The 12,055-nt window shown below is 49.3% G+C and overlaps 1 protein-coding gene across 9 annotated transcripts in view; it reads left to right on the forward strand.

Annotated features, from left to right (window-relative positions):
• Nucleotides 1-782: 782 nt before the first annotated feature.
• The window catches only part of Whrn (whirlin), an 82,755-nt gene continuing 71,482 nt past the window's right edge, over nucleotides 783-12,055 (forward strand). For 8 of the 9 annotated variants that reach the window (XM_027400274.2, XM_027400275.2, XM_027400276.2 and 5 more), the window contains exon 1: nucleotides 783-2,249. In XM_027400274.2, coding sequence (XP_027256075.1) covers nucleotides 1,632-2,249 — 618 coding nt within the window. In that variant the 5' untranslated portion in view covers nucleotides 783-1,631. The remainder of the gene's footprint in view (nucleotides 2,250-12,055) is intronic. The other variant, XM_027400280.2, reaches the window with a different exon arrangement.

Genomic DNA, 12,055 nt, shown 5'->3' on the forward strand with positions numbered 1-12,055 from the left:
GCCATATAAAAAGTATTAAAAAAAGACTGTAAATAGAGTTGCCATGTAACCTTCACCTAGTTCTCCTGTGGGGAAAGGTAACGAGGAGGACATTAGTGTTGGTACGATTCACTTACCTATTTCAGACATCGTTTTAAATGCACGTGTGTGTTGTGTGTGTGTGTGTGTGTGTGTGTGTGTGTGTGTGTTTGTGTGTGTTTGCATACTTTACATTTCTGATAACAGCTCCTTGCTTTCCTTCATCCCAGAGACCACTAGGGCAGGGGCCCAGGTTGATCCTTTCCAGCACAGGACTTGGCTCCCGCTGGCACCTGTGCTGCTTATATTCATCTCTTAAGCAGTGCAGGTGACTGACAATCGTCTGGCCACATGCACACTTTAACTTGTCAGCGAGTGTGCAAACGGCAGGAACAACATTTTAAGGCAGAAAAGCGAAGCATGAAGCATCTAATAATTTAGAGCCAAAAGTTGGCCATGTTTCCCAATTGTGAATTGACAAACAGGCTAATTGCTCCAAAGCCACCCTAGAGTTCAGCTGTAATCGTCGGAGAGCAGTTTTGGGGACCCTATACCTTCACCCCTGGGAGGGGGAAGTGGGAAGTCTTAGAAGGTCCCCCAGGGCGCCTCCTGTTGCTACCCCCACTTTCACCCCTTTCTTCCCCAGGGCCGGACTGTTTCACCCCGTCTCCAGGCAACAGCCAGGCGCGCCAGGCGGAACGTCATTTCCTGAAGAGCCCGCGGGGGGACAGGGCGGGGGAGGGGGAGGGGCGAGGGGGCGGGGCCAAGGCCCGGCTGGCGACGGCGACGGCGTCGGAACTCGCTGGAAGACTCGGCCCAGAGCTGCTCAACAGTTCGCAAAGTGTGGGCTCACGGGCGCGCGGCTCCGTGTGCGCCCGGGCGGCGCTGGGGCGCGGGGACCCCGGGCTGCTGCATGGTGGGCGGCCCGGGACATGCCCCGCACCCCCGGCCAGACGCCCGCGTGGCTCCTCTGGCTGCGACTGCTCCGGACTCTGGGACTAGATCGACCAGCGCCCTAACTTCTGACTTTGGGGTCCCCCAGCCCTAGAGGAACGGGCAGCTCGGCTGGGGGAGCCCCGGGCATGGTGTGACGGGGCGGGCGGTGTGGTGGCTGTGCCCCCCACTGCGGCCACGCGTGGTTCCCGCGACTTCCGTCATGTAGCTGCTGTCCTGCTCCCCTCGGCCTCCAGCCGCAGTCTCTGCGACCTCCAGCCTCCAGCCTCCAACTCTTTGTCCCCCAGGATCCCGCCGCGGTCTTCGCGTCCTCGGGATTGCAGCCGCCGTCTCTTCGTCCTCCGGATTCCAGTCCCCCGTCCTCCCCCCACCCCACCCCCGCTGCCTTCGCGCCCCTGGGCCACCGGCCGCGGTCCCTGCCATCTCCCCAGGATCCAAGCCACCGCTCCTGCGCCTCCTCCCCCTGAACCCACCCTGCAGCCGTCGTCTCCACTCTCCGGCCAGTCTAGACTGCAGTCACCGTCTCCGCGGCTCCCCCAAGCCCAGACTCCAGCCGTGACCTCCGCGGCCCCGGGAATCCAGCTGTCGCGCCGCTGGCTGCAGGTGCAGCAGCCGCCCCGCGCCGCGCGCCCAGAGTGCGGCCGAGCCTCGGCGGGGAGATGAACGCGCAGCTGGACGGTCTGTCGGTGAGCTCGTCCTCCACCGGCTCGCTGGGCTCGGCGGCCGCGGCGGGCGGCGGCGGGGGCGCGGGGCTGCGGCTGCTGTCTGCCAACGTGCGCCAGCTGCACCAGGCGCTCACGGCGCTGCTGAGCGAGCCCGAGCGGGAGCAGTTCACTCACTGCCTCAACGCGTACCACGCGCGCCGCAACGTCTTCGACCTGGTGCGCACCCTCCGTGTCCTGCTGGACAGCCCGGTCAAGCGGCGTCTGCTGCCCATGTTGCGACTGGTCATCCCGCGCTCCGACCAGCTGCTCTTCGACCAGTATACGGCCGAGGGCCTCTACCTGCCCGCCACCACCCCCTATAGGCAGCCCGCCTGGGCTGCTCCCGACGGCGCGGGGCCCGGGGAGGTGCGGCTCGTGAGCCTGCGGCGCGCCAAGGCCCACGAGGGCTTGGGTTTCAGCATCCGCGGGGGTTCGGAACACGGCGTGGGAATCTACGTGTCACTAGTGGAGCCGGGCTCCCTGGCAGAGAAGGAAGGGTTACGGGTCGGGGACCAGATTCTGCGCGTCAACGATAAATCTCTAGCCCGGGTGACCCACGCGGAGGCTGTCAAGGTAGGGCTGTGGTTTGTGGGAGTGGTTAAGAGGACGGTACAGACAGTTTAGTGCTGCCTATTCGGTTGCACTGTGCTGTTGTCTCTCATACCCAATCACTGGACCTTTGTGGTCTCCGTTGTGTTTTTGTTTTGCCCCTGCCCTGACTTTAAAAGAGGAATATCTAATTTGTGGCACAGATAGGTGTTGCAAGCAGAGAGGAAATGTTGATTCTTGCCTTGGGTGACCTAAAGGCTAAGACACAAACACAGTATCACATAAGCAAATGACTGGTCACAAAGTGTGAATAGGACTGAGGTGTCTTAGAAGAGAGCCCTTGCTTGGCAGTAATGGTCCTAGCTGCTGCACTGTTCTCCGGATCCTTAGGTTTTTGCCTCTGAAGGAAAGTTCTGTTCCATTGCTAGTGACAAAGGAGGAGGCTGGGTGACCACAGAGCTGGAGCTGACCCTATTTGTAGGCTAACTAACTGGTGTATCCTGGAACAAGCCAGACCAGAGAAGTGGCTACTGACTTTGTTGCAAACTAGGCTGCTGCCTGAACATCTGAAATGAAGCCCACAGTCCCATAAAAATGTGTACTTTTGTGTGTGTGTATTTGTTAATTGAGAAAAATAACCTCATCACAACCAGCTAGTAGGAATTTAATCCTGCTGCCTGGAAGAGCATTCTTTGTGCTTGCTAATCTTAGCACCCAGGGTGAGGCAACACCAGCCAGTTGGAGTATGAGATACAGTATTTGGTCCCAGGGTGGACTCAAGGATCTTTCTCTCAAGCATGTAGCCCCAGCCCTACAGCTTCCTACACACGAAGTGAGGAGTTTGAAGGAAAGGAATGGCAGTTTCCTATCTGCTCTCTTCAGACAAATGCTGCTCCCTGGTTTCTGTTGGCTTATGAGCCCCTCCCACTCCTTTCTCTAGCCTAACCTCACACAATTGTACCAAATAGGACACACTGGCTTCTGAGAAATCTTAGGTAGCAAAAGTCCAGGGCTGCTTCCTGTGCAGTGTTAGTGGCTTGGGGTCAGCTGAGTTGAGCTGGCTGCCCATGTGTGCACCTTGGACACCCCCATCTGTTTCTGACCTTTGCTCTGATCATTTGCTTCTCTACTCAAGGGCCCCCTTTCAGGAGGTCCCCCGAGGTTTCTGAAAATTTCTTTCCCGTTCTGGAGAAAGCTTAATGACCTTTTATTATTCTGGGAGCTAGCAGACAGTGCTCTTCATGGGTTTCCCATTCTCTCAGGCTCCTCCCCCAACATGATTCTTTCCTCTTTATCTTACATCCCATATATCTATAAAGAAAAAGTCCATTAGTGTTGTCCTAACACTAATGTCCAAAGTTCCCAAAATGATGAATTTATGCTCTAAAGAGACTTGATCCAACTGTCATTTATAAGCATGGATTCAATTTTAGTGGCAATTTACAGAAACTGGAGTCACTTAGTCATCACTAGATGAGAGGCTTGGAAAGGCAACCTGAACCTGAGCAACACAGGCTCTTCCTCCAGTTTGCACCTCAGATCTGTGTACCTTTCAGTTTCTGGCATCGAAAAGGTCATGATCAGGACTATATGTCTCAACCTCCCTGAGTTGCTCCTGGGTGCTGCTGAGCTGTGGCTCAGGACAGTACCCAGCATCAGCTCCTGCTTGATGTTGGCAGAGGGATACCTCAGCTCTCTGAGCACGGTTTAGGCAGCCTACAGAGGAATACTGGCCCCAGGGTTGAATGGAACAGAACAGGAACATCCTTGAAGTGTGACATCTGCATCACAAGGACCTGTGTGAGCTGAGTTGACTTGGGCACATTTTCCTCCTGGTGATTACAAGTGCAATGTGCTTCTGGCCTAAGGGAGCCCCTCTTCTAATCAATGCCAGACACATGATCTTGGGACCCTTCAGAAACATCGGGCAAAAGGAATGTTGTGTCGTCCAAACTCCAGGGAAGGAAGGGGACACATATAGAACAGAGGACACCTCTGCAGGGTTGCATCATGTGCAGATGGATAGTTAGAACACCTGAAGAACTGTTGACACATTTGTATAAAATGTAAGAATGGAGCTCCTTCTCTGAGACCCAGGAGGGGCCCCAGTTACTCCAGAAGACACATGTTGTCATTACCTGGGAATTTTGTACATAGGGCCTCTTGGTCAGCCATGAGCTATGGGACTCAGAGGGTTTCGTGGTCAGTGCGCACAGAGGCTAGCTGGGCTCCAGGCTTCATCCAGTGTCCCTGAATTGTCTGTTTGTGTCTTGTTTCTGTCTCAGGACCCCCATTCCATTTAGTAGATACCTTTCCAATTAAAAACAAATCTGTTTTTCTTTTATGATGGCACAAGGAAGTGAACCTCAGAACTTTCCCAGAGGAGAGATTGTTTGTATGCATATACAACATAAAGAGAATCCAATTAAAACAGACTCTAAGAATCAAAGTGTTAGATGCCTGTGCTTCAGAGAGGAACACAGCTTTTAAAAGAGGGATTGAGTAACTACAGTTTGCCTAGCTTCTCTTCCTGACTGATCTTCCATCCATTGATACCCAATGCAATTTGCTGAAGATTTTTACCCTTCGCCCAACAGGATCCCCATTCCTCTCTTAAAGGCCAGCTATCCAACCAGCAGTGACAGGTCTAGATTAGGCAAGCCACTTGCTATATAGAATTATGTTGAAATATTTGAATTTTGAGAGGAAAAAAATCCATTTGGAGTGAACAAGAGTCAAACTAGTAATTTTTTTTAAAAGTATCTCTTTCAAAGGTCTCCAGTCAGACATGCTAGATCAGGCAGCCAAGGAATCATAGACTACTTGCTACATTAAGTTCTGCTGCACACTTGCCATGTGTGACCTTGGACAAGACTCTGGTATTTTCTGTTCTAGGCTAGATGATTCTAGGGCTGTCCAAGGTCCTTCCCTGCTCTGGGAGTCTGATTTGCTTGGAATGTGCTACCCAGAAAGCATGTAGACCATCTGATCATCTGTGTTCTTGTTCTTTTGGAATTGCCTTCAATTAAGGCAAAAAGAATTGGCTGTGGATTGGGAGAAGGGAAGCTTGGCGCTCCTGGGTAACTGCGCTAAATCAGGAACTCCATGGGTTACACACTGTACTGATGGGAGCCTGGCTGCTGTCTCTTACTCTCATCTCTCAACTCAAAAACACCAGCCCTGGTGTGAGTATAGAGTCAGTGGGAATTGCCAGTAGGATTGGGGCACAAACAGCACTGTCCTTGGAAAATCCACTCACCCACTAGCTTTTTTAGTCCACTAGCTTTTATAGGTAACAGCACTTAGAATATCAAGGTTCTCTTTGGTGTGTGTGTGTGTGTGTGTGTGTGTGTGTGTGTGTGTGTGTGTGTGTGTGTCTTTAATAGAAATTTAACAGAGTCATTGTAGTCCTAGCATTCCCACAGGTAAATCTGAGCAGCAAATTAGAATCTGAAATGTTCCAGACATTAAGAAGTGTCCATGGGCCCTTCCAATTAATTAGAGCTATCACTTTTCTCTTCCTTTGCATAATAACCCAGGAGGAATCTGTCAACATTAATACAAGTCATTATATTTGGTTCAGAAGGTTCAAAATGACACATTTGTCATTTTACATTGTCATGGTCAGTGAGGCCACTATATATTCTTATCACTTCCAGATTTGCATCTGAAACCTTGTTTCTTGCACCTGGTCTCTTTCTGAGCTCCAGTTGGAAACCGTGGATACACACTGGTTCTCTCTGGCCCAGTAACAATTCTTGGTTTTCATGAATCCTGCCAGCCATGACCTGCAGAGAGTCCACTCTTCAGAAAGCTCTTGGTTGCCTCATATCCAGAGTTTACACAGGTCTGGGAGAGGGTGTGTTTCTTTAATGCAGTCTTGTATATTTATTGGCTCAGGCTGACACTCGGGGCTTTAGAAACCCATGCCTGTGTCAGACAAATCTTCTTGCAGCCGGTTATTTGCTGTTAAATCAAAGCTACGTTTTTTCAATACTGCCTTTGTATGGAAGCATTGATGGTTTGGTAAATTTCTTGTCTTCTGACTTGAAGCTGGACATGAAAGAGATACAGAGTCAGCCTAGCACTAGCTTTGGTACTTCTGTCACCCTCTTCTTCTGACAACCCCAGGCAGTTTATGACTTGCCTCAGGTGCTCATTTGGATGGAGCTGCAGAGAGAAGTGTGGGTCTGCACCACCACTGCTGCATCCTAGGCTTCTGCTGCTTGCCACCTCTGCCTGCCTCCAGCCACATGCAGGAACACAGCCCTGCGTGCACCTGTCAAGTGCAGGCTGCCCATCATCTGGGCTTGCCTGTCTGCTCATGCATGGCTCCTCAGATCCTTAATCTTCCCTCCACCCTGCAAAGGGCTTTGCATAGAAGCATTTGGAGGGGATTAGGGCTTCAACTGGGCTTTCTAGCAAGGCTCTTTTATGGCTTTTGGTCCCCATTGCTTAGGGACATCAGTCGGAGTCCCCAGCCAGGAGCAGAGAATCTGATTAGAAGAAATGGCATTTAATGGCTGGAAGTAGCTGGAGGCTGAAATACCAATCTTCCTCATGCCTATTCCTTTTTTCTTTCATTTTAAACCCCCAAGCAAGAATGCAAGCTGGAGTCTAAGCTCACAGATGTCTAATTGTGCCGCAGGGTGGGGGTGCTTTTAAAAAGTTTCTGGGCTGCGACATTTTCTTTTACTTTCACAGCCGGGCAGGTGCAGAGTGGGAAGCATGCTTTCATTCCTTTCCTGGCTTTCCAGGTGGCAGCTGCAGGCAGTGGTGCCAAGGGTCAGAGAACATGGGCCTTGCTTTTGATTTCCTTTTGGTTTTCTTTTAATTTTTGAGAGCAGGTTTGTGTGTGTGTAGGGGTGTATTCATGTATGTGTTTGTGTGGGTGTGTGCATTTATGCATGCAAGCGTGTGTGAAAGAGAGAGAGAGAAGCAGGGGGTGGGGGAAGCGGGCCAAGGTTGACATTAGGTGTCCTTCTCTATTGCTCTATACCTTATTTATTTATTTTTTTTATTTTGAGACAGGGTCTCTTGCTGACCTGTAGTTCAACAATTTGGCTAGACTGGCTTGCCAGTCAGCCTCCACTGCCCAGTGCTAGGGTACAGATATTCACGGCCACACTTGCCTTTTTAGCAGGTTCTGGGGATCTGAACTCAGATCCCTGTGCTTGGGCAGCAGGTACTTTACTCACTGAGTCACATCCCCAGCCCTTGAGAGGAGTTCTACGTTTATGGCCAAACTGAGCAAGAAGATTTCCTATAGATGCCCCAGCCCCCAATCATGCAACCCTCCCCCCAATGTTGCAGCTCTGTCAGGATGAAGATGTTAAAATTGTTGCATATGTGCTCACACAGCCTCATCCTACAGAGCCCAGAATTGGCATTTGCTGGTCCCATCTTTGTTTTACTAGATCACTACTCAGAGTGTTTGCGTTGTGCTAGGTGTTTTGACCCTCCGTGCCATTTCATTGTCGCAGGGGAAGGCTAGGAAGATCATGGTCAAGGAGGTTCCTGACTGACTGACTGGGACCCAGTCCAAGGGCTGTGTAGCCAACATCCTGGAAGGCAATGTCAGACCCCTGTGAGAGACAGGTAGATGTCTTAACTTAAGCCTGACAATGGGGACCATTTGAAAGTTACTCAGACACCCTAACCTCAGAGCAAAGTGACATGTTTCAGGCCATCTCATCATCCATTAAAGCCATTTGTCCCTACATTCTCTGAGCCACAAACCTAGGGCATTGGAAGCCAGAGATAAGGAGGACACAACCCTAGTCCATACTGAGTCAAGTAGCAGGGCACAGCTTCAATAGCATCTACAAGTTACCAAGCATTTTGAGTGCTGTGACATCCTTATGCCTTTGTGTCCTTACCACCCTCTTGAAAGCAGTAACCTCACCTCCATCCCATCTTTCTAACCCTGAATCCTCCTTTGGTTCCCTTCAGCACAGCTGTCACAAGATGGGCAGTTCTTTATGTCTCTCAATCATCCACCTCCCTACCACATACAAGCTTTGTGATAGCCAACACTGCCTGTGCCCTGCTTGCTCCCATAGCCCTAGCATGCCTCCTGTGGCTCCCTGTAGGTCCTTCAATGAAAGAGTGAACTTTTACTGGATGGACAGTAAAAGTTAAGCATTCCTTCATTCCTAAGTGTGAGAGCTAAGGAAGTCCATGTATAGACACTGAGTGGAAACCTAAGAAAACCATAAACTGTTGTGTGTGCTGTGCATGAACCTCAGTCTTGGGTTGGTGAAATGGGCATAGACCTTCCATCTGCCTCCTTCCAGGATGATTGTGGGTATCTGGTGACTGACTAGGTGAGAAAACGTTTGAAACCCTCTACTTCCTATTTTATTTAAAGACTTTTAAAAGCCATAGTCTATGTCTGGGGAGGCGACAGCTTTTCCCACCTTCTGTGGCCCACATCTACTCTGTGAGACCCTGTTGGCAACTTAATTCATCACTTTGCTCTTAATTTTAAAGCCACATTCCCAGAAGTAGATTATTTCAGCACTTTGTTTGTGTCTGTGGTTCCAAAATAGGATTGCTTATGCATTCTCATGCAATCAATGAGCCAATTTGGGGTGAGTTTCATCTGGCTTTGGGGTTTTTATTAAAGCAGTTTCAAGTTGCAAGAAGCCACAGCATGCACCTGTCTAGGCCTCCAGTAATCACACCTGTGCTTCAGTGTGGTATCCTTCCAGAATGCAGAAGCGGAGCCAATGCTTCTCTTCTCCAGTCCCAGCACCTTTGCCTCCTTCTCCGTTGAGAATTTGTGTTCCTTCTGCTAAATTGGCTGTGGCTGTGATTCAGCTGGCAGCCAGCCTCGAGGTTAGTCTTCCGTCCCTACCTGACTTTGCTAATATCAGCACCCTCCCGACACAGAAAGCAAAGCAAATACATCAGCTTTCCCCCATAGTCCCAAGATGGCCTTGTCCCTAAGGTCTAAAGCTGTAGGCTGTAAGAAGGGACATAGGAAAGTGACATCAGAAAGGGCGTTTGCAGCCAGCTATGATGGCACGGGCTGAGAACCCAATTCTCCAGGAGGATCCAGTATTTGAGCCCCCCCCCCAAGCTTCACAGGAGATCCAGGCCAGCCTGGACTGCATGGGAAGATTCCAAAGAAATAAATAGGAAAGGGGGTATCTATAAATATCTAGAGACTAGTGCTAACTTGTTAACTCACAAATGTTAGCTTTAAGACTAAGAGTTGATAAAGTCCCCAGGGAAATCCAAGCCATACCCACACTGAAGTATGGGGAATCCTGCTTGTTTCAGGATCCCCACCTCTACCAACATTTATCCACACACACACACTTGTCCAGAGGTGATGGGGATGTATTTGGTTGGTAGAGTACTTGCCTCATTTACATGAAGTCCTGAGTGCAGTCCCTGGGACCACGTAAACTGTGTGTGGTGGTACACGCTTATAGCCCTAGCATTGGAGAAATTGAGGCAGGAGATTCAGTTTAAGGTCATCCTTGGCTACATATGTAGTTAGAGGTTCCTGGACTACAGGAGACCCTATTTAAAAAACAAGCAGTGAGTTAAGCTCTCTCTCATACCCCCCCCCCCCGTCTTGTGCATCATTCTAGATGTGTAAGGTCAGCTGACAGATGGTAAAGTCTAAGGAAGGGAGGTAGATGGTGTTTGGAGGTGGGTCTGGGTTTACCTTTCAGTGTTTTTTAGCAGTGACCTTGGGCATGTCTCCTTGTCTCTCTGTGACTCAGACATGCCCAATACTGAACATAACTCATGGTCCTCACAAACATGTCATTGTCCTTATATCATTGCATGCTGAAAATTTGAAAATTCTGGGCATGGATGTCCCACTGAAAGCACTACAATCAAAATATTATCGATGGTTCTAATTGGGCCTTGAAAGACTTTTAGTATGCCTACTTAATTGTTTGGAGTTTTTGTTTTGCTTAGCTTTTTAAGTGTTATTAGAAAAAATATAGCAGGACTTGGAGCCTGTGTGATTGCTTGTAGCTGTTTGAATTGCAGAGTCATGTGCTCAGTGTAGTCGTCTTTTAAAATGCAGTGGCTCCTATCTGGCTTTTGGTATCTGCAATTTTGCTTTATAGCCACAATAAAGCTCGGTGGATAAATGGAACTGGGTGTTCCCACCTGCCTTTTGATTATTTTGTGTGAGGCTTTAAATAATGGGAGGCTCATGAGACAGATGCGTGTCTTAGCAGCCCAGAGAAGACAGCCGTCCCTGGTCTTGCTTCTCAGCATCCTTCTCTGATGGCCTCCCCAGGGGTCCCCATGAGGAAGGAGAGGAAGCTGCTATTTCCAGAGCCCATTAAAGCAATTAATGCAGGTGAGAGTTCGATTTGATAGCACAGACTTTTTGTACTTAAAGAAAAAAATAAACTTATAATTGATTTAAACCACATCTGCAATGGTGTGCTAGACCTCTTTAAGAGGTTTCTGATTAAGTAATGTGGTCCAGTTTTTAGAAGTTCATCTCCCATGTAGCTGTGCAAGTTTGCACTCAAACATTAGATAAAGGCTTTCCTTCTGCCCTTTAATCCTCTGGCTCCAAGGGGGGTGACCTGCTTTGTTTTATGTAGACCAAGCTTGCCCTTTCCTTCGCTTCTTTCCTTTCCTCCTCCTTGCAAATACCAGCACTTTCATAACTTTTTCTCTTCCTGGAGCCCCAGTGTCTCCCAAGACTTCTTCCAGGTTTATCAAATGTCTGTATTTCTATACATTTTTAGCCCTGCTGTCCCTGATGTCCTCCTGCCCTAATATATGGCCATGCCACCTATTGGTAACCTTGCTCTGTCTTTCTTTGCCAGTCTTCTGTGGGGATGGCTGTAGCTCCAATATGGAGGGAGTGTCCAAGCCCGATCCTTCACAAGGCAACTGTTCTGAAATGCCTGAATGTTGTCCTATGACCTTCACACATGGACCCAAGCACGCGCACGCGCACGCGCACACACACACAAACACACACTAAAAACATTTTTTAAGTGTGAGCCATCATGCAGTGTAGGCAAGTCACCTGACTTCTCTACTCAGGTTTCCTCACCTCTAAATGCAGGTGCAGGTGGCCATGAAGAGGGTGTACTAAAATACTGTGTACATCCATTAATCTGAACATGTGAGGATCTCCTGCTATCTTCACAAAGCTGTGCTGGGGTCCGTGTACCTACCAAATGATGCTCCTTCAGGGACCAGAGGTGTGAAGCGAATAATACACAGGATAATTATAATCCGTAGCATACTAGCCACTGTCACCAAGATTAAGCCAGCGAGTGTTTCTTGTGCACTCCACATGTCTCTCCACATCTCCAAGGAAGGGGACACTGAGAATCAGACGAGGACATGACTGGCTGTGAGCACCTAGAAGAGAGAAAGTGAGGTCGGTATTGGAACCCAGGTCTGCCTGACTCCAAAGCACACACTCACTGCCACAGCTCTGCACTAGAAGCCATGCTGGCAGGGGAAGGCTTTTGTAAGTGTGTGTTTCCTCCCTGAGTTTTGTCTTGTGGAAACAATGTGTAGACGTTTGATGAGGAAACCCACAAGGAGGCAGAAAACCCAGGTTCTGCTTACCCTGCCTTTCCTGGGTACCTTGCATTATGGTAGACTTTGGGGATATGGGCCACACTGACATCTTCCCATTGTCGCCCTTGACTCTCCTTTCACTTTCTGTTCTTCTCTGGCTATGCCCTGAACTTTGTCAGATGTTGATTTTTGTTGTTGTTGTTGTTTTGTTTGGCTTTGTTTTGTTTGAGACCAGGTCTCTCTATGTAGCCATAGCTGTCCTAGAATTCTCTGTGTAGACCAGACTGACTTTGAATTCATAG

Source organism: Cricetulus griseus, chromosome 2, assembly GCF_003668045.3.
Source record: "Cricetulus griseus strain 17A/GY chromosome 2, alternate assembly CriGri-PICRH-1.0, whole genome shotgun sequence".
Classification (NCBI taxonomy): domain Eukaryota; kingdom Metazoa; phylum Chordata; class Mammalia; order Rodentia; family Cricetidae; genus Cricetulus; species Cricetulus griseus.